The 26578-nt window shown below is 52.9% G+C and overlaps 2 protein-coding genes across 3 annotated transcripts in view; both read right to left on the reverse strand.

The window, feature by feature from the left end:
* Positions 1 to 16231, reverse strand: part of RELB (RELB proto-oncogene, NF-kB subunit) — a 32941-nt gene extending 16710 nt beyond the window's left edge. Inside the window, exons 1-4 of one of the 2 annotated variants that reach the window (XM_059666196.1) lie at positions 15972 to 16231; positions 15006 to 15053; positions 11153 to 11161; positions 9319 to 9647 (exon numbers count right to left, since the gene is read on the reverse strand). In XM_059666196.1, the coding sequence (XP_059522179.1) occupies positions 9319 to 9647; positions 11153 to 11161; positions 15006 to 15053; positions 15972 to 16026 (441 nt within the window). In that variant the 5' untranslated portion in view covers positions 16027 to 16231. The remainder of the gene's footprint in view (positions 1 to 9318; positions 9648 to 11152; positions 11162 to 15005; positions 15054 to 15971) is intronic. The other variant, XM_059666197.1, reaches the window with a different exon arrangement.
* Positions 16232 to 21282: 5051 nt separating this feature from the next.
* The window catches only part of CLPTM1 (CLPTM1 regulator of GABA type A receptor forward trafficking), a 33840-nt gene continuing 28544 nt past the window's right edge, over positions 21283 to 26578 (reverse strand). The window contains exons 9-14 of the mRNA XM_059666195.1: positions 26025 to 26118; positions 23655 to 23845; positions 23306 to 23401; positions 22868 to 23003; positions 22238 to 22405; positions 21283 to 22020 (exon numbers count right to left, since the gene is read on the reverse strand). Coding sequence (XP_059522178.1) covers positions 21725 to 22020; positions 22238 to 22405; positions 22868 to 23003; positions 23306 to 23401; positions 23655 to 23845; positions 26025 to 26118 — 981 coding nt within the window. The 3' untranslated portion in view covers positions 21283 to 21724. The remainder of the gene's footprint in view (positions 22021 to 22237; positions 22406 to 22867; positions 23004 to 23305; positions 23402 to 23654; positions 23846 to 26024; positions 26119 to 26578) is intronic.

Below are 26578 nucleotides of genomic sequence, written 5' to 3' on the forward strand. Positions count from 1 at the left end.
CATGTCATTCCAGATTTCCAGACTCTCGGGTTTTTTAAAATATATATTTTTTTATTTCCCAGCCGGTGTGGCTCAGTGATTGAGTGTTGACCTGTGAACCAGGAGGTCAAGATTCGATTCCTGGTCAGGGCACATGCCCGAGTTGCAGGCCTGACCCCCAGCAGGGAGTGTGCAGGAGGCAGCTGACGGACGTTGATGTTTCTATCTCTCCCTCTCCCTTCCTCTCTCTTTAAAATCAATAAAAACATATTTAAAAAATATATATGTATTTTTTATTGATTTCAGAGAGGAAGGGAGAGAGACAGAAACATCAATAATGAGAGAGAATCATCGATTCGCTGCCTCTTACACGTCCCATGCTGGGGATCGAACCCGCAACCTGGGCATGTGTCCTGACTGGGAATGGAACCAGTGTCCTCCTAGTTCATGAGTCGATGCTCAACCACTGAGCCACGCCAGCTGGGCCAGATTCTCTTTTTAAAAAAGGAAGTTTTGGCAAATGGGCTGAATTTCTGCTCGGCAACCAAAGGCATCAGTGGATAAAAAGCAACTCGTTTAGTCCTGATGGTGTGGCTCAGTTGGCTGAGCTCCCTCCTGCTCACCAAGACGTCTACCATTTGATTCCCGGTCAGGGCACGTGCCCGGGTTGCATGCTCAATCCCCACTTAGGGGCGTGCAGGAGGCAGCCAATTGATGTTTCTCATCGATTTCTCTCTCTTTCTCTCTCTCCCTCTCCCTAAAAAAATACATTTAAAAAAAAAAAAACACCATATAAAAACAAAAAAAACACAACCCTTTAAGCCATGGGCCCAGACCGATGAAGCTTTGTTAAGTTACTTGCTAGGCCCTGCTCTGAACTACTAAAGCTGGAGCCTGTAAAATACAATAAAACTGCCCAGCTGACTTCCTCAGTGGTTGTGTCAACCTATGAACCAGGAGGTCAGGGCTTGATCCCCAGCGGGGGGGGGAGGGGTGTGTGTGTGCCAGAGGTAGCCAATTAGTGATATTGTTCTCATCATTGATGTTTCTCTTTTTAATTTTTTTAAATATTTTATTGATTTTTTACAGAGAGGAAGGGAGAGAGATAGTTAGAAACATCGATGAGAGAGAAACATCGATCAGCTGCCTCCTGCACACCCCCTACTGGGGATGTGCCCACAACCAAGGTACATGCCCTTGACCAGAATCGAACCTGGGACCTTTCAGTCCGCAAGCCGACGCTCTATCCACTGAGCCAAACCGGTTTCAGCCTCTTTTTAATTTATTTAAAAATATGTTTTTATTGATTTCAGAGAGGGAGGGAGAGATAGAAACACCAATGGTGAGACAATCATTGATTGGCTGCCTCCTGAACGCCCCCTCCTGGGGATCGAGCCCACAACCTGGGCATGTGCCCTTGACTGGAATTGAACCCAGGACCCTTCAGTCTGCAGGCTGACTCTCCACTGAGCCGAACCAGCTGGGGCCATCATTGATGTTTCTATCTCTCTCTCCCTCTCCCTTCCTCGCTGAAATCAAGAAAAACAAACAAACAAACAAACAAACAAAAAAACACATTTTAAAAAAAAATATAATAAGCCGGCGAGGTTCAGTGGGGTAATACTGCCCTCTAGCGGACATTCGAGACATTGGGGTGATTTTGGTGACACTGATGCGCACCCTCGGCAGGCAGTAGACAGGCCCAGAGATGCTACACAGCCTACAAACCAAGGGCATCCCACACAAGTCCTGCAAGACTTCTGAACCTCCCACCACCATTGCATGTCAGTGCAAAACCTGTTTGAAATCACCAGAGCCCAGCCCCAGCCGGTTTGGCTCAGTGGATAGAGCATCAGCCTGTGGACTGAAGGGTCTCAGGTTTGAATCCGGCCAAGGGCATATTCCCAGGTTGCAGGCTCTATTCCCAGTAGGGGGCGTGCAGGAGGCAGCTGATTAATGACTCTCTCTCATCACTGATGTTTCTATCTCCCTCTCCCTTCCTCTCTGAAATCAATAAAAAATATATATATATTTTTAAAAATCATCAGAGCCCAGAACCTAGTGCTGTATTTTTCCCTTAATTTTAAAATAAACTGAATTTTTTTAAGTCACCGAGTCTGCCAGGCTGGTTCAGGCTGCATCCGTGGCCACTGCATTAATGAGGTCAAAAGCAACTGCCACCTTCATTATGCTTCCCTGGGACTGTGGCCGAGAATTTAATACTGAAATAAAATGTGCTGACATATGCTCCACTCGTTTCCTTTCATTTCTCCTTCTTTCTAATGTTAGGGCATTATGGATTCTAGTCATGGTTATGAGTAGAGGTAAGTAATATTATTAATACATTTCATTGGGTCAGATAGGATTAAAACCATTCTTAACCAGCTTCCTGCTACAATGTTAGGAGATTCTGAAGAGATCAGGGTTGGTGTGAGGATTCAGGAAGGTCGCAGGGCTGAAGGCTGTTCATCTTTGAGATGTCACGCAAGATTGTGGATAAGGCGTGAGGCCTCGGAGTGAGTCTGACCTGGTACCAAACAGGCTCTACCACTGGCAGACTGCATGCTAGACCTCTCTGGCATTACTGTCCTTACGTAAGATAGGTATCATTAAGTACCTGGCACACAGGAGCACTTAGCACACGCCAGTAATTCCTAGAGTAAAAGTGCTGTGTGCCCCTAAGCAAGTAACTGACCGTCTCTGAGCCTCAGTTTCCACTTCTGAAAAATGGGGATAAGAAAAATCCCAAATCCAGAGTCAGAAACAGGTCATCCCCTATTGCTGGGCATTTACTGTTCTAACTCTCTGAGCTCAAAACCAACACCGAGCCCAAATAATTGCCTGCAAAGACTTAGAAATTAAAAGCAGGGAAAACACAGCCTGCAAGTAGCATCCCACAGGTAACGTAGCATTACAAAGGGAGAGCTGCTCCGTTACAAAGGAGAGACCTGGCAGTCGCCACCTGTGGCGGGCTGCGTTGTGTCCCCCTGAATTCATATTTCAATCCCCACCCCGACTCCCTCCGAATGTGACTGTATTTGGAGATGGAGTGTTTAAAGAGCTAAGTTAAAGAGCCCTGAGGGTAGGCCCTGCTCCAGTTTGCCTGGTCTCCTATAAGAAGAGGTCACTTGCCTGGCAGGTGGCTCAGTTGGTTGGAGCATCGCCCTGTACACCAAAAGGTGGCGGGCTCAGTTCTCAGTCAGGGCACATACTAAGGCTGGGGTGCATGCAGGAGGCAACTGATCGATATTTCTCTCTCACATCAACGTTCCTCCTTCTCTCTCTCTCTCTCTCTCTCTCTCTCTCTCCCCCCCCCTTCCTCTCTAAAATCAATAAAAACGTATCCTCAGGTGAGAATTTAATAATAATAATAATAATAATAAAGAGGCCATTTGAACACACAGACACCAGACGAGTGTGACCCAGGGGAAAGACCATTTGAGGACACAGTGAGAGGGGCTGTCTGCAAGCCAGGGAGAGGGGCCTCAGAGGAAACCAACCCGCCAGCACCTCAGTCTTCGACTTGCAGCCTCCAGAACTGTGAGAAGTAAGTTTCTGTTGTTCAAGCCACCCAGCCGGTGGCATTTTGTTACGGCCACCTGAGCAGACTCACGCATCACCTTAACCACAGGATCCGGCTCAGCGTCACCGAACTGGGACTAACTGCCACCCCATGTCCTTTGATGGGAGACACCGAGACAGCCACCGAGCTGTGGTATTCCCTCCAAAACAAATCACCTGATCTAACCTGAAGACAGCCAACAGCCCAGAATGGGGGACATTGCACAGAACACCTGTCCGCTCCTCCACAGAGGACCTCATCCCAAAACCCAAAGACACACGGAGGTCAAAAGACACCTGCCTTAGTCCAATCCTGCCTAACGAAGTGTCATGAACTGGGCGGCTGATAAGCAATAGATTTTCCTCACAGTTCTGGAGGCTGGAAGTCCAGGGTCAAGGTGCCAACATGGTGAGGTTCTAGTGAGGACCCTCCTCCAGACTGCAGACCGCCGAGACTCTCGCTGTCTTCCTCACATGGTACGAGGGGAAAGCGAGCTCTCTGGGGCCTCGTTTCTTCCTTTCCTTCTTTCTTTTTTTTTAAAGATGCATTCAAAAAATTTTTTCTATTTATTGATTTTAGAGAGAGAGGAAGGGAGGGAAGGCAGGAGGAAAAGGAGAGAGAGAGAGAGAGAGAGACATTGATTTGCTGTTCCACTCATTCATGCATTCAGTGGATTCTTGTATGCACCCTGACCAGGGATCGAACCCGTAACCTTGGTGTATCGGGATGACACTCTAACCAACTGAGTTTCCCAATCAGGGCTGGGGCCTCTTTTTGAATCACCCCAAAGGCCCCCCACCTCCTAATATCATCACCTTGGAGGTTAGGATTGCAACATATGAATTTGGGGGACACAAACATTCAGACCTTAGCAAGACCTCATAAGTGCAGCATGTGACCCCAGACTGGTTATGAAATAAGCAAACAACAAAACAAGAGCGATACAGAATGTTTTGGGCCCCGGCCTGGTAGCTCTACTGGTTAGAGCGTCGTCCTGATACACCAGGGTTTCGGGTTAGACATCTGGTCAGGGCACATACAAGAAACAACCACTGAAAGGAGAAATAAGTGGAACTACAAATCGATGTTTTTCTCTCTCTTCCCCCCCCTTCCTGTTTCTTTCAAAAAATCAATAAGTTTTATAAATGCATAAATCTATACTAATAAAAGGGTAATATGCTAATTAGACCAGGAGACCTTCCGGACAAAACCATGGTGGCAGGGCCAAGGCAGAGTCTGTTAGGGGCAATGAGGCCGGCAGGGGAGGGCAGTTGGGGGCGATCAGGCAGGCAGAGGGAGGCAGTTGGGGGTGAGCAGGCCAGCAGGCAGAGTGATTAGGGGTGATCGGGCAGGCAGGCAGGTGAGAGGTTAGGAGCCAGCGGTCCCAGATTGCAAGAGGGATGTCCAAGGGGTTCCAGATTGGAGAGGGTGCAGGCTGGGCTGAGGGACACCCCCTCCCCTTGTGCAAGAATTGTGCACCAGGCCACTAGTGTCTATATAAAGAGAGAGAGGCCCTGACCGGTTTGGCTCGGTGGATGGAGCGTAGGCCTGCGGACTGAAGGGTCCCAGGCTCAATTCTGGTCCGGGGCGTGTGCCTTGGTTGCGGGCACATCCCCAGTGGGGGGTGTGCAAGAGGCAGCTGATCGATGTTTCTCTCTCATGGATGTTTCTGACTCTCTATCCCTCTCCCTTCCTCTCTGTAAAAAATCAATAAAATATATTTTAAAAAAATAAAGAGAGAGAGAAACATAAAACAAATGTAAAAGGTGGATGGGTATTCATTGAGCTATTGTCTATTTTATATAGGTTTAACATTTTTCAAAAGAAAAAGTTGAGACAGAGTTGAAAGTTGAAAAGAATCCCCTATCAAATTAAATAAACAGACAAAATGCTTAAAGATAAATAAGGGACTATGAATGCCCATCAGTGCACCACATTAACCTCCTTCCTAAAAATCTAGTGACTGGGAATATATATTTCAAAGGAAATCATCCTTTTAACCAGAATGTCTGGCTGACTGCAGGCTGCTTTAGGCCATGATGCCTGGAGCCAAATCAAATTACAACTATAACCATCTAGCTGTGCAGAGGGGGCAGCCCGTCAGTGCCAGACCACCTCCCTGGCGTCCTCATAGCATCCAATGGGCAGGAGCTTTATCTCCATTTCACAGATGAGAAAACTGAGGCCAAGAAGAGTCCTGGGTTTGTCTCGATTCACATAGCTGGTAAGTGGCAGAGGCAGGACTCAAACCCAAGTCTTTTTGACCCTAAGATCCCAACTTGTGGGGAAGGTCAGGGCTGCTCTGCTAGTCACCCAAATAAACCCACGAGTACAAATCCCACTGAGGGAGAGGGAGAGGCAGAGAGGCAGGAGACCTCACCCCAGGGAACTCCAGCCCTGAGGTGGGCTGTGGCCTCAGGGGTGAGTAGGGGGTGACCAGGCTGCAGGAGGACCACACTCCAGGTAGAAGGAACAGCATGTGCAAAGGCCTGGTGCTGGAAGGTGGCGAGTGAGGAGGGGATGGATGGAAATGGGCCAGACGACGAGAGGTCTTGGGGGCCCAGGAAGGGGCTTGGAGGAGCGCACTGAGGAGCCAAGGGAGGGTTCTGAGCAGGGCGAGGAGCAGATGTGCAATTTAACCGGACTCTTCTGACTGCCTTGTGCGGGGGGGGGGGGGGGGGGTTTGGAGGAGACTGACAGCTGGTGACTGGGCAGGAAGCTGGAGGCCAGGGAGAAGCTGGGGCGGGTGGAATGGTTAGTACACAATTGGGGTTCAATAAACGTTTGGGCAAAGATCCAGAAGCCCATGAAGGCTCCGTATTGGGAAAGAGCAAGGAACCAGGCCTCAGACATCACTGGGAAAAACAGTCATGGATACGATCCCCAGGGCGGACAATTGGGCCATATCCATCAAGTTACTTTGGCCAGCAATTCCACTTCAAGGAGTTATGTGAGCGACACAAATGAAGGAAATAATAGACGAACCATGTCATTCTCTACAGCCCCGCTTACAATAAATAGCAGGAGATGGAAACAACATAACTGCCCGCCAATAAGTCACCGCACCAGAAATTACCACACACCCACACTACGGACACCGTGGAAAAGAGCATCGGGCAGCTTCATACATGCTAGTGTGAGCCAAGCTCCAAGATATATTCTTTTTTTTTTCTCACCTGAAGATATGTTTATTGATTTTTAGAGAGAGGAAGCGGGGGAGAGAGAGAGAGAGAAACATCGATGTGAGAAAGGAACATCGATTGGTTGTCTCCCACACGGGCCCTGACAAGGGATCAAACCCACAATGAGGTATGTTCTCTGACCAGGAATCGAACCCACAACCTTTTGCTGTACAGGATAATGCTCCAACCAACCGAGCTACCTGGACAGGGCCAAGATATATTCTTAAGTTAAAAAAAAAAGCAAAGCACAGAACAATACACATATACTATACAGATGCTCCTCGACTTACGATGAACTTATGATGGGGTTACGTACCGATAAATGTCCCAGGGTAGGGTGAAAACATCAGGTCAAAAATGCATTCAGTGCACATACAGAACATCACAGCTTAGCCCGGCTTACCCTAAATGTGCTCAGAACACTTACATTAGCCTACAGTTGGGCAAAATCATCTAACACAAAGTCTACCTATATTATAAAAGGCCCATGGCCCTAGCGCCGTAACGCTGTAATGACTGGTCACCAGGAGGTGCACTGAGCACCTCTCGGTCCCCCCACCTCCAACCCCAGGAGCAGCGGCTCTCGAGGTGGGGAGGTGGGCGTGAGCTACTAGTGGTGGAGAGCTACAAGCGGTGGAGGGTGGGCATGAGCTACTAGCAACAGAGAGCTACAAGCGGCTCTGGGCAGGGCGGCCAGCTGAGGCGAGCGGAAGCGAGCTACTCGTGCATGATTTCCTGCGTGCTGGGCCTCTAGTCTAGAATCATAAAAGCATAATATGCTAATTAGACTGGACAGCCAAGCGACCTTCCAGACAAAGCCGGGGCTGCGAGGGCCCAGCCCCTTGCACAAATTTGTGCATCAGGCCTCTAGTTTTATAATAAAGTGTGCAATATCTCATGCAATTTTTTATGTGTATATCAAATGTTACCCCATCGCAAAGTCAAAATATTGTAAGTCAAACCATCTGGTAAGTCCGGGATCATCTGTATGTGTGTGCATATATATATCATGCTCCCCTCTATGTACCAAAAGGGGGATGGTATTTATGCATGTATATATTTACCTGTATAATCAAAATCCTTCTGGCCCTAACTGGTTTAGCTCAGTGGGTAGAGTGTCAGCCTGCGGACTGAAGGGTCCCAGGTTCGATTCCGGTCAAGGGCATGTACCTTGGTTGTGGGCACATCCCCAGTAGGGGGTGTGCAGGAGGCAGCTGATCGATGTTTCTAACTCTCTATCCCTCTCCCTTCTTCTCTGTAAAAAATCAATAAAATATATTTTTTAAAAAATCCTTCTGGAAGGACACATGAGATACTGATAACAATGGTTACCTCTGGGGGTGGGGGGAGTGTCTTCTGTTCATTTTAACTTAAATTCTGTTAATATAAATCTTTACATTTTCAAACATTTTTGAACCATATCATACGACTCAAATATTTAAAACAAAATGAAGATGTATATAGTTAAAAAAAAACCCCACACACCTTACCTGTACCTTATCCATTGAGCACTCCTTCCCAAAAGTAATCACCTCTACTAATTTTTGTTTTTCCTTCCAGAGTTTCTTTATGCGCATACTCGCAAATACAAAATTAAAATCTTATTTTCCCTCTCTTAACACAAAAGCCAGTATCATGCCCTACTCTCCTCCATTTTGGGGGAGGGATTATTAATACATCTTGGAAATACTTCCACATCAGTACCTAATGGAATCTTCATTTAAAATTTTTTCTGTATTAACCGTAGGTATTTATATTTACCTGCACACATACACAGATATATGTGTTACAACTGCACAGAATTCCTGATGTGTAGCTGTTTGCTGACTCATTTACCAGTCCCTCCCGGACTGATGCACATTGAAATGCCCTCCTTCTCACGCGAACAAGGCTGCAGTGGATAACCTTGTACATCCCTCTGTGCGCCCAGACACAGACACAGCTACACTACAAATTCCTGAGCGTGGAATGGCCAGGCCTAAGAGCAATGATGGTCTATATATATAAAAGCCTAAGCAACCCTTCAGCAGGTAGCCATAACACACACTGACCACAGGGGGCTTCCACCGGTAGGTTAGCTTGCTGCTGGGGTCCGGTGGGTAGGGCCTGAGGGGGGCTGTAAGGACCAGGCCTCTGATGATAATAATAGTACCAGCAGCTCAACTCTATTGAGCGCTGACCAGCTGGAGGTCCTGAGCATGTACATGAACCATTCACTCCTCCCAGCAACCCCAGCTGGCTGGTTATTATTACCATCCCATTTCCTAGAGGAGGAAACTGAGACACAGCGGGGCTGAGCAACCTGCCCAGGCTGCACAGCTAGCAAATGGCTGCACGGGATTCCAACCCAGCCACTCTGCTGCGCCAGGCCTCGCTCTGACAGGCTCCCCTGCCTCCGCAGCCACGGCAGTTTGCGTCAAAGGGTCGGGAAGAGCCGCTCTGAAGGCCCTTTTGCATGTGGGGCCACGTGACAGCAGTACCGGCTCCAACAATAGCACCGGCGACACTAACAACCACCATCAAACACGTGGCTCAGGACACGCGAGGCGAATCCTGGGCCGGGGAAGCGCGAGCCCCACCCGCCCCGGGCCCCACCTCGATGGCGGGCAGCGTCTTGCTGGCCTCGGTGCTGCTCTCCCCGAGGATGCTGCCGGCGGAGCGGCCCTCGCACTCGTAGCGGAAGCGCATGCCGCGCTGCTTGGGCTGCTCGATGATGACCAGGTGCGGCCGCGGGGCCGAGGGCCCGAGCCGGCTCACGGGGCAGCCCCAGGGCGGCGGCGTGGCCGGGGGCGCGGCGGGGCCCAGGGTGACGGTGCTCAGGGAGGTGGCCCCGCGAGACACCAGGCGCGTCAGCCCCTCTCCCGGGCCCGGCGGCGCCACCTCCAGGCCGAAGCCGTTCTCCTTGATGTACTCATCGATGATCTCTGCGGGAGAAGCAAAAGCCGGTTATAAAAAGAAAAGGTTTGCTGAGCCCCCTCCCCGCATCCGTGCCTCCCCCGCCTCTCCTAATCCATTCATTTCTTGTGGGCCGAATGCGGGGCCACAAACCCAAAACACACAAAGCCCCTGCTGTCCTCGCCAACAGCCTCCCCGCGCGCCCCAGTTCTTGAAGCCAGAGACCCGGGGGGTAAGAGGGGGCAGTCTGGTTTCTCCTTCCCCTGCGCCTGCCTGTCCACTGCCCTCCCTAAGAGCACCCCCCCCCCACCACGTGCTCAAGCTGGCAGGGTGCACATCTGTGCTAGTTGCTCATGATCTGCAAGTCCCATGCATGAACTTCTGCCTCTTCCTCAGTTCTCTCCACCCGCACCGCCTCGGTCCTGGCCCACCCTCCATGTCTTCCATCTGAACCACCACTCCTGTTCCCCCATTCCAGTGGTTCTCAACCTTCTGGCCCTTTAAATACAGTTCCTCATGTTGTGACCCAACCATAACATTATTTTCGCTGCTACTTCATCACTGTCATGTTGCTACTGTGATGAATCGTCATGCAAATATCTGATATGCAGGATGGTCTTAGGCGACCCCTGTGAAAGGGTCGTTTGACCGCCAAAGGGGTCGAGACCCACAGGTTGAGAACCGCTGCCCCAATCTGTCCTCCACACACAGCCAGGGAGATCTCATGTTACACCCTGACAGAAGCCTCCCGTGCTTCCATCTCCCTTAAAGACAAAGTCAACACCGCCCCATATAAAACCTTCTCCAAACCCCATTCATCTCGGAAAAGCAAAACTAAAACAGAACCCCACGCCTCTGGTGCTGGCATAGAGCCTTGCTGCGGCCTGGCCCCTGCTGTCCTGGGCCCTCCGCCGCCCCCCTCCCCCTCCTCCCCCCGCCCCTGGCACCCATCCAGTCTTTTTTCTCTTGCTTGCACCCACCGAGCCTGGCCCTTTTCAGGGCAGTGTACTTGCTCCTCCATCTGCCTGTTCCACGCTCCCCCTCATCCAACCCCTACTGGCTCCTCGTCCTCTGGTCTTAGCTCAAATGCCACCACTCCAGAAAGGCCCCATCTAATGCCCTCTCTCCCTCTACCTGTTTGATTTCCTTCACAGCCCTTTGCCCAGTCTGACCTTATCTTATTCATTTACTCCTTTTGCTACTGTCCCCCCCGCTAGAGTGTCAGCCGCAGAGGGCCTTTGGTCCGCGACTGAATCCCCGGGGCCTGGAGCAGCCTGGCACGTGCTCAGCAAGTGGCAGGTGCTCAGTACAACTCACTGGAGGAATGAACAGTGACACGGACGGCAGCTGACATGACAGCCTTTGCCGGGTGTCACCCACCGCTGGTACCTGGAAACACGACTGTTCAGCTGTCCCAACAGGCCCCGAAGTCACACTGTGACCCTCCCCTCAACACCCCCACAAGGAAGACCAAGCTCTCTGCTGTGAGCACTGGACTCCTCAGCCTCCCTCAGACTTGCCCTGAGATACTCACCCAGTTCATCTGCGGGAGAAAGAGGAAGAGAAAAAGAGAAAGGTGAGGGCCAGGTAAGTGGTCAAACTTTCATTTTTAAGACAGACTCCCCACCCCATCCTTTCCTGGTACCCACCTCTCCCCTCCTGGGAAACTGGGCTCTGACTCCCAGGGATGCTAAACCTCCTCCTGGCTACCTTCTATTTAGCTCCCAATGTTGGGGGTCCCAGGGTCAGGGTCCCCTCACATGTCTCCCCAAAAACATTTAGGCCAGGGATTATGAAGTGTTGTTGGGAATTGGAGGAAAAGCCGAGGGTCTTATAACCAGGAGAAAAATGAACACTGAAGATTCTAAACAAAAGGTGGGGGTGTTCTCTCCCTACAGTGCACCCTAGGCCCCCAAAGGTCACTGGCTGGTGTCTGAAGATCCCAGGAGGCCGATCCTCCTCCTCCAGGCAGCCACCCACTCTGCATCATAGGCTAGTCCCCCAGCAGTGCCCACCCGCCATCCTGGATTCACCCCCACTTCCTGAGGGAGGAGGGACAGTAACGCTAGGAACCCCTTATCACCTCAGCCCTAGAAGGGGCCATGGAGAAACCGAAACCAACCTCCCTTTATTCCATAGACAGGACAAGGGGAACTCCACAGGGAGTAAGTGAGCCTGGAGTCACACAGCAAGCAAGGGCAGGCCGGGCCCGACGCCCCACCCAGGGTTGCCTGTGCTGGCCACTGGCCTCAGACACCGACCAGCCCGATGCCAGAGCTGTCCTCCTCCTCAACTCTCGGGGAGTGGCTCCTGGCAGCCAGACCTTTGCTCCTTGGAAAGCAGTATTCCTGCACCCTTTATCTCATGTAATCTGTGAAGTCAGCAGGGTGGCGAAGACACCCTCACTTGGCAGATGGGAACACGGAAGCTGGGAGAGAGAAAGGGGCCTGCTGCCGATCACTGGCAGGACAACCTCAAGCCACTTGAGCTGGGAAAAACCTTAGACATCTATACTGAATGACCTGGGGACCCGAAGATGAGTTAGACTAGTGGTTCTCAACCTTCCTAATGCCGCGACCCTTTAATACAGTTCCTCATGTTGTGGTGACCCCCGATTTCATTGTTACAAATTGAACATAATGAAAGCATAGTGATTAATCACAAAAACAATATGTAATTATGTGTTTTCCGATGGTCTTAGGCGACCCCTGTGAAAGGGTCCTTCGACCCCCAAAGGGGTCGCGACCCACAGGTTGAGAACCGCTGAGTTAGACTTTGTCTGAGCCCTTAAGGAGCTCCTATGCTGCAGGGGGAAACTGAGGCCCCGGGCAACAATGACCAGAGCTCCGGACTGCCTCAGTTCAAATTCTGGCTCTGCTACTTGCTTGCTATGTGGCCTTACACTCCTTACTTAATCCGTTTGTGCCTTGGTTTCCTCATCTATAAAATGGACACAATAACGTCTGCCTCATTGGGCTGTTGTGAACATGAAATCAGCTAATACTATATGGGAAGCACTTGGAACTGCCACAATAGTAGGTGCTATATAAATGCTGGATAGAGCATCGGCCTGCGGACTGAAGGGTTCCCAGTTTAGTTCTGGTCAGGGGCACATGCCTGGGTTGCAGGCTCAATCCCCAGGGGGGGGCATGCAAGAGGCAGCCAATTGGTGATTCTCTCGCATCATTGATGTTTCTATCTCTTTCCCTCTCCCTTCCTCTCTGAAATCAATAAAATATATTTTAAAAATAATAATAACAAATAAAATAAATGCTGGCTGCTATTAAACAAGGTGTTGGGAGATGTTTTATAGACTGGGTAAACCACATCCCACCTCTAGGCCTCAGTTGTATGCTTATAAAATGGGGCTGTTAGGAAGACATGCTTTCAGAGCATGCAGTGTGGGGTCACACAGATATTGGTTTGAATCCCAGCTGTCACTCACTGGCTGTGTGGCCTGGGGCAAGTTGCTTAACCTCTCTGAGCCTCCTTCCCTATAAAATGAGATTTGAGCTCCTGTCTCAGCCATTAACATGAGGATTCAGGATCACACAGAGAAATGGCTTAACACAGGATCTGACCATTTGAGGCCCTCCATAAAACTTAGCTAATATTATTGTTATCTAAAATCCCTTTTCAGCCAGGAAATACTGGGTTCAGCTAAAATAACACCCCACAAAAAAAAATAAAAAATAAAAAAAAATAACACCCCACACTGCCCCCCAACCTCCCATATAGACTCGCTACCATCCAGGGGCAGCCAGGACGGGCCACACTTGAGCAGATTTGAGAGCAGAAAGCCAGTTGTCTTCCCTGCCTCTGGGCCTTTGCACAGGCTGGTCTGTGCCAGGATTCTCTTCCTCCAGTTCTTTGCATGGCCTCCTTCTCTGCAAATGTCGTCTCCTAGATAGGTCTTCCCTGACCTATATCCAAGATAGTCCTTAGGACCCCCACTATAGTCACTTACAGGTAGGTGCCTTTGTTTTATAATTTACGTTAGAATCTGACATGACCTTATGTTACAGTGACTCATATGTCTGGGAGTAAGGAACATGTCTGCCCCATCGCCACTGCTTGTACCCAGGACACTGCATGTGTCTGTCCCATCAAAATGAAGGAAATTTTCCCTCCCACTCTATCTCAGTTCTCCCATCCTCAGCCTTCTCTGAGATATTACTGACCCCAAGATTTCTTCATAGCCTTTATCACACTTTATAATCCCTTGTTTAATTTATTGTTTACGTGTCTGCCTCCACGTCGAGGTAGGGAATCCCATGAGGGCGGAGCCCAGGCTGTTTCAGTCACTGCTGAGTCCCCAGCATGGCCCAGCACAGAGCCAGGTACCGAACAGGAACTCAATAAATATTTATTGAATAGATGACATCAGAAATTAGTCTCAACTGAAACCAAAGATCTAGGTCTCAGGAAAGAAAAGTCTTAGCCTTGTTCCTGCCCAGAACCAGTGTTTGGGCGGTACCTGTCCCCAATGTCATTGCCAACCACTCACTACCACCCAAACTCACAGATCTGTTAGAGAGCCCCAGGTCCTCCTCCTCGGCCAGGCCAGCATTTCTGTGTCCATCCCAAGACTCTACCTCCAGAGAGAAGCTCAGACTCAGCCCATGGGACCACTGAGTTTCCATGGTGACAGGACTCGTCCCTTCACTCCAAATCTTAGCATAGTAGTAAGAGAGATGCTTCATTTGGCTATGATTCTGCATTTCCTTGGGCGGCACTGAATGTTGGGTGGCACGAGCTGAGGGACTTTACAGACCAGTGGTTCTCAGCATTTCGGAAACTTGCTAGAAATATACTCTCAGAAGCCATCCTAGAGTTACTGAATCAGAAACTCTGGAGTTGGGGCCCAACAATCTGTTTTAACAAGCGCTCAGGGTGACTCTAACGCGAATAAAGGTTTAAGAATCACTGTTATAGATTGTCTAACAATAATAATTATTATTATCACACCACTAACAGTTAACATGTATTGAGCGTTTACTGTACGCCAGTCACTGCTTTGGAAGTTTACCTGAATCAGCTCATTGAATCCTGTCAATCCTCCTAAAAGGGGAAGACACTGATATTATGTCCACATTACAGATGAGGAACACTGAGGCCCAGAGAGGGGAAGTGACTTGCAGCCCCAAAGCGCTGGTGAGATCATTACGCTCTGCACTGCCATGTGAATCTCTACAGAGGACTCCTCTTACAGTGTGAACAGGTGCTTAGTTTTACCTGTCCAGCTCCTAATCACCTGGGAGGTAGGGGCATCTGGAACCCCCATCTAGACGAGCAGGGAAGGACACCACCAAGGAAAGCTGTGCCCAATGGGTTCCCCCCTCCCCTGTCCTGAGTGTGCGGGTGGGCAGGAACTGTGGAGGGCTCACCCGTGGTCCTGGAAACGGCCAGCGAGAGCGAGGAGAGGTCCGGGGCCCCTGCAGGAGGGAGGCAAGTCTCAGGAGGTGATGGAGATCCCTCAGAAACCTGTCAAGCTCCACCCTCTTCCTCTCCTGGCCCCTCCCTTTTCTCACCCCTCGCCCAGTCTGGCCTTGCCCCCTTCCCTAACTCGGGAGCAGGTTCCTTCGTTTCTGTCATGTCACCCCACCCTTTCATCACATTCAGGCCCCGCTTCTTCTCTCCCTTAAGGTCGGGTCTCTAGGAGTCCTCAACCTCGGTTAGGAAAGCTACCGTTCCCTTCCTTCTCTCGGGGTCAGACCCTAACCCTTCACCTTGTCCATGTCAAGCCAGTCCCCTTCTTCCTTCTCAGACCCTGCCACTACTCTCCGAGGCAAGCACTCCTCATTCTTTCTTCTCTGAATCAGCCCCCACTTTTCTCTCTACTAGAGTCCTCCAGCCCCTACCTTCGCCCCCTCGGAGTCCGCCTTCGTCCCCCTTTTCCCCCAGGTCCCGCCCCTTACTCTGAGTAGGACCCTGCTTCCTTCTTCGTTAGGCCCCGCCCCTTCTGTGAGCCAGGCCCCTCCTTTTTGGCCATCTCAGAGTGTGGCCACGCCCCCTTCTCACGCTCACGGATTCTGGCCCCGCCCCGCCCCTCAGGAACTGGTCCCGCTCTTCCTTCTCCGAGTTGGCCCCGCCCCTCCCCTTGGAGTCGGGCCCCGCCCCCTTCTTTGCCTCAGGCTCAGGCCCCGCCCCCTCCTCACTCTGTAGTGGGACGCCTCTCTCTTACCTTGGGCCAGACTCTGTCACCATCCTCTGCCTCCTTCCTTCCCTCTAATACAGTGTCCCCCGAACCCTCACACTCTCCCCACAAAACCCCTAGACTTCTGTAGGAACCCCCAGAACCCTCGCATCACCAATCCCGCCCGACTCCTCTGCTGAATCCCGGCCCCGCTTACCCAAGGCCCCCAGCTCAGGCGCAGCGGACGGTCTGGCGACGCGGCGACTCGGCATGGCCCGACCAGTGGGGACCGACGGCCCGGAGGCCGGCCCAGACTAAAACACACAGCGGGCAGGCCGGGCGGCCGGGCGGCCGGGTCCAGCGGACGATCGCGGGTCGGGCGAACAGCAAAAGGGCTGGGGCCGCAGGCCGGGCAGGACGCGCGGCGCCCGGGGTTGCGGGGGGCGGCGGGCCGGGCCGGGCAAGCGGCGGGCGGGGGCGGGGCGGCGGAATTCCCCGGCGCTGCCGGCCTGCGCGTCCATTGGCCCTCGCCCCGCCGTGACGTTTCACAAGGGGAACGGGAAAACCCCCGCGCGTCACGTGGCCTAGGGGGCGGGGCCGGCCGGGAAGAGGAGGTTGGGCGTTTGGGAGGGGCCAGCGCTGCTGGCCATCGCTCTGGCCGAACCAATTGAGGCCTGCTTAGAGCCATTCCCGCCCTGCCCAAGGAGCAAGTTGGGGAAACTGAGGCACTCCCCTCCCCCCCAAATCTGCCAGCGAACTTGAACCTGTTGTTTTTCTGGATGGAAGGGAAGCTTTGGGATCAGGAGAGCTCTACAGCTTTCGTTGATAGTGAGCTTTAGGAAACTTCCATGGTTTCTCTACTCATTTTCTGCAAATTGAGAGTGAAGATATTTTAACGTTTAAATCTAGAATGTCAGCTCTAGGATTTGCCTGTTTTGTTCCTTGCTGTATCCCTAGCACCAAAAACAGCGCCTGGAACACAGTAGGTACCCAATAAATGGTTATTGAATGATTGGATGGATGTTTTATTCCTCCCCACAATGCCAAAGTTTCCCAGAGCACTTACAGCTTCAAGGCTCAGTAAATCAGTCCGGGAATGATGTCAGTGTAGCCCCAGTGTACATCCTGAGCTGTGTACCTGACCCTTGAGCAAAGTGCTTACCTGGGGGCCTCACAGATGCTTCATACCTCACAGTCGCATCAGAGGCATGTGATAGAACCAGGATTCTTGCAGAGGGGAGACTGAGGCTCAAGGAGGGGCAGCCATTTGGTTAGATCATAGTCCCAAAGCCTCCCGTTCTTCAGAATGACTAGGTGACCATAGGTTCCAACATGGATGCCGGGCACCCTGACCACAGAATGCTATATCTGCTTGTGTAAAATCTGAGTGTTTCTCTTATCTTTGTCGTCCACAGATGATTATTAGACATACAATGTAAAAAAATTAAAAGCCCTGGCCAGTTTGGCTTAGTGGATAGAGCGTCGGACTGTGGACCAAAGGGTCCCAGATTTGATTCTGGTCAAGGGCACGTACCTCTGTTGCAGGGTCCTCCCTGGCCCGAGCCCTGGTCGGGGTGCATGCAGGAGGCAACCAATCGGTATGTTTCTCTCACATCAATATTTCTGTCTTCCCCTTGCTCTCTAAAAAGCAATGGAAAAATATCGAGTTAAGGATTAAAAAATAATATAACATAAAATAAATTCATTGGACATACAGTTATTGAGCATCTGCTGTATGTCAGGGCCTGCACTGGTCATTGGGGACACAGCACTCACCAAGCCAGGCCTGGTGCCTCTTGTGGGAGGCAGCAGCAGTTCTCAAAGTGTGACCACAAGCCCTTCGGGCTCAAGTTGGAGCACTACTGCTAGACAGCAAAATATTGAGCAAACTTTTAAAAATTGCCAAGGGCCAGAGAGCAACTATGTTTCACTTTAGGCTCTGAGGGCCAGACAGGTCTCAACAGTCAACTCTGCCATAACGCAAAAGCACCCAGACAGTACAATGAGATGGCTGTGTTCCAATAAAACATTATGGCTACTGAAATTTGAATTTCGTATAATTTTCATGTGAAACAAAATATTCTTCTTGAGCTTTTTTAACTATTTAAAAATTACACAAAAACTGGAAAAGTCTGCATTTGGCCTGTAAGCTATAGTCTGCATACAACAAGGGCATTGCAAGGGAGGTTATGATTGAGGGTCCAGAATCAGAGTGCCTGGGTTCAAATCCTAGGTCTTCCACCTACCAGCTGTGTGACCTTGGGCAATTGACTTCATCACTCTCAGCCCGATCTGTAAAATGGGCCTAATAACAGGATGGTTGTGAGGATTATATGATACTAATAGCACTGGCCAGGTAGTTCAGTTGGTTAGAGTGCCATCCCGATACGCCAAGGTTGTGGGTTCGAACCCCAGTCAGAACATATACAAGAATCAATGAATGCATAAATAAGTGGAAAAACAAATCGATGTCTCTCTCAAATCAATAAATAAAAATGCTAAGAATGGCACTTGTATACAGCTCTTAATTGTGCTGGGCACTGTCCTAACACTTTGTGTCCTGAAACCTTGGACAAATTTCTCAGTTTCTCTGGGTTTTCTCATCTGCTCTTGTGAGCATCTGACTTAATTATTACAGTGTAATGGTGCCAGGCAGTGTTCCAAAAGCTGGGGACACAGCAAAGGACACAAAAGACAAAAGCCCCTCCCATCACGGCACTGAAATCCAAGTGAGGGAGACCAATGGAAAGAGATAAGCAAATACATGTCTGGTGGTGATGGCAGTGTTACAGAATAAAGCAGGATATATGGATTGAGGTTAGAGGGTACTATTTGGGTTAGGAAGTTGAGGGAGGTTCTGGGATGACGTTCGAGCAAAGAGCTGAAACTGTGAAGGATCCACTCCATTCCGGTCTCCTTGCTATTACTTGAATATCCCATCCATGAGGTGGGAACATGCATGGCACATTCCAGTAATAGCAAGGATTCTGGAGTGGAGACCACTGGGGAAGTAGTGGAGAGTACAGCAATGGTCTGTAAGGTGATGGGGACATCAATATTAAACTGAATGAAATAAACCACATACAGCTCTTAGACTAGAGCTTGGCTCATAAGGGACGTGGAGCAGTGGCTTCCAGGAGCCCACCTGATTAGCCTCTGCCCCTTGCAAATGTCAAGTTTCACAACTGTGTGTTGGATAAGTGAAAGGACATGTCAGAAACCCCAAGCCCCTTAAGGGCAGACCTGGGGTGTCTTGGTCCCCGCTGTGTACACAGACCCCTCGGCTCAGGACAGTGTCCAGGGGAGGGGCTCAGGGAGCATTTGTTGACTGGTTGTCAGTCTCTCCATCAGTGTCAATGTGGGCCCTTTAGGGTCCACACTCCTGGATATGTGCTTGTCTGTGAGTCGGGACTGGCAAACACGCATTCAGCAAACTCCTGCAGCGCCTCCTCTGCGCCAAGGACATGGCCGTGACCAGGACAGCCCTAGCTGTCCTCACAGGGCTCAGCTCAGTGGAGAACAACTTGTCCCGTGATGCCACACAGTGGATAGGGCTGGAATGTGGGACCCCGGGGAGCTGGGGGGAGAGGGGGCGGCGCTTAGAGGAAGTGGTCAGGGAGGGCTTCCTAGAGGAGACATTGGAGCTGCAACCTGGAGGATGCACAGGGTAAGGTAAAGAGCGTTGTGCCTGGAAAAGTTTCCCAGGTAAGGGAAGAGCATTCGCTACAGCCAGGAGATCATGGCAAGTTAAAGCAAGAAAGATGAAACTACAGGGGTTAAGAAGTCCCCCCACCCCACCCCGCCCCGAGTCTGGCTCGCCAGTTAGGACCCTGGGCACTTCTCCCAAGGATACTAGGGAGCCATGTAGGTTCTAAGCAGGGGATGGGCAGGGTCAGATTTGTGCTTTAGTTAAGTTCTCTGGTGCCCTGGCTGGTTGTTCACTGGTTAGAGCATCGGCCCACGGACCAAAGGGTCGCCGGTTTGATTCCTGGTCAAGGGCATGCATGTACCTTGGTTGCTGGTTCATCCTTGGCCCCAGTCAGGGTGTCTGCAGGAGGCAACCAGTCAATGTGTCTCTCACATTGATGTTTCTCTCTCTCTATCCCTCCTCCCTCCCTTCCACTCTCTCTCTAAAGATCAATGGAAAAAATATCCCTGGGTGAGGATTGAAAAAGAAAAAGTTCTCTGGCTACTGGATGGTGGTGAATGGGAAGGGCAGGACATCAGGGAGAAGGCTGGGTGAGAACCCAAGGGGCGAGAAGGATTCTGAACCAGGTGGTGTCAGTGGAACTGGTGACTCCTGATTGTGGGATAAAGCTGATGGTCTCTGCCAAAGGCTGGAGTGTGCGGCTGTGGGAGGAGGGTCAGGGAAGATGAGGCCAGGGAGTCCAGGTGGCCACACCCCCTGGGGTCCTAAGCTTTCTCCTAGGACACGGGGAGCCATGGAATGGTGTGCAGAGTACGAAAGGGAGTGGAGTGGGCCGTGGCTGCCTGAGGGTGGAAAAACCTGCAGTCTTGCGTGCATGTGTGCACACCTGCGTGCACATGTGTACACATGGGGGTCTGAGCACACCAGCATCTCCCCAGACATGGTGGATTCCCTGTCTGGCTCTGCAGGGGGGAGTGGAGGTGAGGCCTCAGGGAAGACCCTCAGCCCCAGGCCTCCTCTCCCTGCAGTGTTGATGAGACCCCGCCCCTGATTTGCAAATCTGGGAATGTGGGTTCTAATCCCTCTGAGTGCAGGGAGGCCCAGAGGCCTGTCTCCTCACCTATGAAGTGGGTACACAGCCCCAGTACCCGTTGCTGGGAAGGCCCATGAGCCATGCACTGAGACAGTGGTTGGCAAACTGCGGCTCCTTGAGTATGGCTCTTCCACAAAATACCACATGTGGGTGTGCACGTACAGTGCGATTGAAACTTTGTGGCCACACTCAAGGGGCCAAAGAGCCGCATGTGGCTCGCAAGCCGCAGTTTGCCGACCACTGCACTAAGAGCTTGGTTGGGTCCTTGTGCTGGCAGCTCTGGGGACACTGGAGACACCCTAACAACTCCAAGCTCTATAACTGGGCACCACCTGAGTGAGGGTTCACCCCATACCCCTGCTGCGACCTGGGGAGGCAAGCTCGTAAGTCCAGAGAGGGGAGGTCACGTGTCCAGGGCCCAGGACTGCTGAATGCGGAAGCTGGTGAAAATGGATCAGGCAGTGAGTGTTTGCTCATGAGGCAGGCCTGAGGCCCGAAAACAGTAAGCGGGCACAGGCAAGGCGCTGGGCCTCATGGGTAAGAACATAGGTGCAGCGAGGCCACAGCAAGCAGCTTCCCCATCTGTGACATGGGAGTTATGGAAGCCCCATCAGAGGACTGCTGAGAGGAGGAGGAGGGTGAGAAAGGGGCCTGGCCCAGAGGGCCACTATCCCCATTTTACCGAGTTTTTTAACCTGCAGGGTCTCCTTCCCAGACCTGGGAGAGCCACCCATACCTGCTCTCTGCCGTGACAGAGGAAGGAAGGCACAAGGGGGGGTTGTTGAGTTTAAGTTAAACACCCACATGAATTTATTAAATTCAGACTGTGTTAAAGGGTGGCGGTCTGGGAGGAGGGGGCTGGTCAGGGGACGAGGGACAAGATGATGAATGGCCGCGGGCATCCCACAGAGGGGCCCTGGCCTCTCCCCTGCCTGGCCCACCCCCTCAGCAGTGCCGCATCAGCTTCACCATGATTCCCAATGGTGCTGGGCTGGCGGGGCAAGATGGCTAAAACACAGGAACAGACAGACAGACGGCGCCTCCACAAACCACGTGCCCTGGCCTGCCCCAGCCCCCACCATGCACTGGGCCCTGGCCCAAAAGGGGTCTCCTGCCGCCCCGGCCCAATCTGTCCAGGGAAAGGGCAATGGGGAGGGGAGGCGAGGGGCCTGGGTCGGCAGGGGCGGTGTCACCAGGAGCCGGAGCAGACGACGATGACCAGGAACAGTTAATCCCTTTTCTTGTCCTCTGCCGGTTTTAGAGGGACTTCCTGGGGCTCGGTGGTGGAGCTGGCCCCCTGGGTGGGCTTGGCAGGCATGGGCGTAGAGGCCTCCTCCCCGGCGGCGGTGGTGATTGTGGCAGGGTCAGGAGTGGGTGGGGATGAGAGGGCCCCTGTGGCTGTTGGGGCCTCGGCCGTGGGGGCAGTTGCTGTCGGTGCCTCACCACTCATGCCAAACTCATTCACCCGTGTGGGGTCGACGCGGTAGATCCACCGTTGGTAGAGGTAGATGAAGAAGACCACATCTAGAGGTGGGGTGAGGGGGGCAGTGTGAGGGGAAGGGGCCCAACTGGCCTACTGTCGGGGGTTGGGGGGTCCTGCAAAGATTGGGCCTCAGATTAAGCCCCCAGGCCGGGAACAGGGCACATCCCTTAGCCCAGGCCCCAAGTCCTGCTTGTGCCTCCCGAGCTGCAGTGGGAGCCTCCAGCCAGCCCACCAGCCTGCCCACCCAACCAGGCTCACCGTCCCGCAGGCAGCCGATCCGGTACATAACAGGCATCTTGATCACAAAGGCGAACAGGTCATCGATGAAGGTGTTGAGGGCCTTGTAGGTGAGCATGCGCCAGGGCAGGTGGGCCACAGACTTGAGCTTGTAGTTGATGAAGAGCTGGGGTGTCATGGTGATAAAGCCTATGGTGGTGGTAAGGGGACACCCGTGAGCAGAGGACGGGGCATCCTAATCCTGGACCTCTCTGACCTCACTTCCGGCCTCCTTCCCGTCACTTACTCTACTCCGGCCACAATGGCCTGCTTGCTGCTTCCAGTCCCCCAGGCACAGGCTACTTTAGGGCCCTTGGACGGCTCCCTCCTTTGGCATCTTTCATCTCCTGAGAGAGGTCTCCCTGACCACCATCTAATGTGCACCCTCACCTTGACCGTCCCCAGTACCCATCACGTGCTGAGTCGCCTGTCCACTTGTTTACTGTGTGGGTTCCCCTGAGGATGAGGACCTAAATGCACCTGACCTCCAGGAAGCCTCCCTGACCCCAGACCCGGCCAGGCTTCCCTTCGAGGCTCCCCATATGCCACCCCTGCCCACCCTGGGTTGTCCCTGTCTGGGGATGAGTGTGCCTCCCACACAGGCCTGCTCACCGAAGGTCAGCAGGAAGCCGTAGAGCATGCTGAGCACCCAGGAGTACCAGCCCTTGTGCTCCAGGTACAGAAGGCTGTAGACCGCGTAGCAGCCCAGGAGTGGGAAGAGGATCCACGACAGGTACCGAAATGCCATCTGTGGGGCACAGGGTGGGGTTGGAACCCCACTTCTCGGGCCCCACCTGGCACCCCTGCCTCACCCACCCACACCTGGTCTGGCCAGCCAGCCTAGGGGAATTTCCAGGTTGCTCTGGGAACTTTGGATTCAGACAGGAAGTATACATGGCAGGTGGACGCTAGAGGGTGTGACACAGGCCATGAAGTGTAGACCCGTCAGTTAGGGCGCAGATGCCTTCTCTCCCTCCGCCACCCCGACAACTGCCCATCCCCCGGGCCCCCAGGAGCGTGTGGTGCTTGGAAACCCTAGAGGATACTCACATCATCGTACACTTTCGTCGAGGACTCGATGTACGTGGACTTGTCTTTGAAGGTTGGGCGGGGGAAGAGTCCTGCCACCTTGTGCTCCCGGTCCAGCTTCAGGCAGGGAGGGAGGCCGTGGTCAGCTGCCGTTCCCCCTGCCAGCTCTAGTCCCTGCCCTTCCCCACTGTTCCCAGTTCCCCTGCCCCACATGTGACCTGAAAAATCCCCTGGTGCGAAAATCCCCTTGGTCCTGGGAGTGCAGCCGGCACTGGGAAACACCCGGGGCCAGCTCCAGGGTCTGGCTGACCGAACAGTCCCCCTCCCAACCCCTGGCAGCCCCCAAAACAGCATGGCCGCCCAGCCTTACCCGGACATCCATGACCTTGGTGATCTTCCAGAGGTCAATGAGGACCCCGATGAAGACGCTGACCTGGACCACGAAGTTGGTCTCATTGTCCAGGATATAGAGGAGGACCACGAAAGACTGGAAAACTCCAAAGAAGACGGAGCGCACGGACAGGCCCTCCAGGGACTGCCGGCTGTTCCAGAACTGGATATCTGTGCATGGGAGTTAGGGGGAAGCCAGGAAGTTGAGCTGAGTCCTTCCCGCAGCTCCCTCAGGCCCCACTCTCCTCAGACCCCAGGGGAGGTGCTGGGTCACCAAGGGGGAGGGGTGCACAGGACCCCCTCCCATAAAGAGCCTCTGCTTCTCAGGTGCCACCTGAGCACTGGACAGGCAGGACCTCTGCAGCCCTCACAGCTGACACCGGCCCCCAGAACGCAGTCCCTCGACTGGTGACAGTGACTGCTGCCAGGTCCCAAGAGCTCACCACCTCCAGGTGCTAAGGGCTGGTCAGAGAAGCCACTTCCCTGTGGCCTCACAGCCTGGCCTGGCAGCATCTGGCCGGAAGCTGGGTCTTTGTGACACCAGACCTGGGCTGTCCACCCTGGTGCCAGGCGCCTCCCCTGGTTGGGAAGACCTGGGACACGCGCTTCAAAGCCATCTCCTCCAGCCCACTGCCCTGAAACGGCGAGGGAAGCGGCCCACAGCCCCCTGGGCCCCGTGCTCAGGTCTCCAATCAGCTCCTTCTGATGCTAATCCTGGACCCAGCCCGCAGGGCCCAGGTCAGCCTCTCTGAGCCTGGCCTCCCCGCAGCTGAGCAGGGACAACAACACTGGTGGATCCCGCCTGTGTTGAGCGTTTAAGACCCGCAGCCACAGGAGGCCGCCACAATGCCCGCTTTACAGAGGAGCCAGCCGTGGTCACACAGGGCCGGCTTTGCCCTGAGCCCTGGCCATCCACCTGCTCTGGTTCTGATTCTGGAGCTCCAACACACTCGGCAGGCTCCTCCATCCCCCATCAGACCCTGAGATTTAAAAGGGAAATTCACAGAAATCCCCCAATCCCCACCAGGGAGAATGGGTCTGGAGACGGGGTTCTGGTGGGGGTGAAGGGATCCAAGTCCTGTCCCAGCCCAGGGAGGCAACAAACATGGCTGTAAAGCTGGGCTCACCCAGGGCCCACTCCTGCCGTGTGACCTTGGGCGAGTGACCACCCACTCTGAGCCTTCGTTTCTCACCAGGAAGAGGGACCCCAGTGACCCAGCTCCCAGTGAGCAGGAATGTTGGTGAGCGGCACCTGCCCAGGCTCAGGAATATTCCACAGGCTACGGCCGAGCCCCCCTACCAGGGGTTGGCACTTACTGCTCAGTTCTGATGTTACAATCTTCAAAATGTAACTCTTGCCCTAGCCGGTTTGGCTCAGTGGATAGAGCATCAGCCTGCGGACTCAAGGATCCCAGGTTCGATTCCGGTCAAGGGCATGTACCTTGGTTGCGGGCACATCCCCAGTAGGGAGTGTGCAGGAGGCAGCTGATCGATGTTTCTCTCTCATCGATGTTTCTAACTCTCTATCCCTCTCCCTTCCTCTCTGTAAAAAATCAATAAAATATATATATATTTTTTAAAAAGTAACTCTTAATCTTGGAATATTGTCTTAATAATAGTAATATTTATTACTATTGCCCCTTCCATAGCGGGCCTCCTTCAGATTGTGGGTCTCTAGGAAAGGAAGAAGTGGCCGCAGGGCCTAGGGGATGAAAGTGGGTGCTGGAGCCGGCTACCTGGGTCCAAATCCTGGCTCTGCCAATTGGGAGCTGTGTGACTGCAGGCAAATTACCTAACCTCCCTGAGCCTCTGCTTCATCGTAAGCACAGAGGTAACAACAGGCTTCCTCATGGGGCTGTGGCTGTGAGGACTCAATGAGCTAACTAATGAGGGCACTCAGAACAGTGCCTGCCCCATGGCCAGCCCCCTCAGACCCTGGCCATTGCCACTGTTGGCCTTTGGGACGTAGGGACCTTCTGGGGACTGAGCTGTCACCTTCCCATTCGGGTGGGCCCCACCCATTCCACCCTGAGGGGCCTTTCCCAGCAGGCAACCTGCTGGGCAGGCTGATGGGAGCAGCTCTGGGGCTTCCCTGCGCTGGGCCTTGGAGTTCCCCAGCCCAGCCCCTCCTGCAGCACCACACCCAGTAGATGGAAGTTTCTGGACTGGGAGTTTTGGGGCCATCATCCTGGCCAGTTCACTAGGCCTTTGGAAAGTGGGGCTGAGAGACCCCCAGGTAGGGAGAAGACCTATGGGCGAGGAGGGAGAGAGAGAGGGGCCAGCCTCCTCTGGTACCCTCCCATCCCCAGCCCCCCATGGCCTCTCACAGGCCCCAGGGTCCCACCCCTACCGTTCTTGAAGGCCAGGAACTCAAAGACACTGTGGACGATGGACACGATGATGGTGAGAGCCAGCAGGTAGGGGTTGGTCTCTAGGAGGGCAACCTAGAGGTGGGGGGTGGGGGGAGATGCCTGTGAGCGCTGCCATGCCCTTGCTGGGGGGCCGACCTCTCTCCTCCTGGACTCCCAGAAGAACCTGCTCACAGACCTGACCCCCAGGACTACCCAAAGAGGGAGTGCGCATGACAGGCAGAGATGGACAGATGGACATGGAGAGGCAGGCAAGTGATGGAGAGAGAAAGAAACAGAAGAGAGGAGAGAGGCAGAGTGACAGAGATAGATGAAGAGACAGTCGGAGTGAGGAACGGAAACCCAACAGGAAAGACAACCCCAGGCAAGCACAGCCGAGTCTCAATGGCACAGACATAAGCAGAGAAAGATGGGGACACCAGGAGTATTCAAGGACACAGTGACAGAGAGCAGAGACATCAAGTCAGAGCCCAAAGTTTGGGGGAAACGGGCTATGGAACAAGATCAGGAAGGGGCGGTCCGGAAGGGACTCAGA

The sequence above is a fragment of the Myotis daubentonii genome, chromosome 15 (assembly GCF_963259705.1).
Source record: "Myotis daubentonii chromosome 15, mMyoDau2.1, whole genome shotgun sequence".
Taxonomy (NCBI): Eukaryota; Metazoa; Chordata; class Mammalia; order Chiroptera; family Vespertilionidae; genus Myotis; species Myotis daubentonii.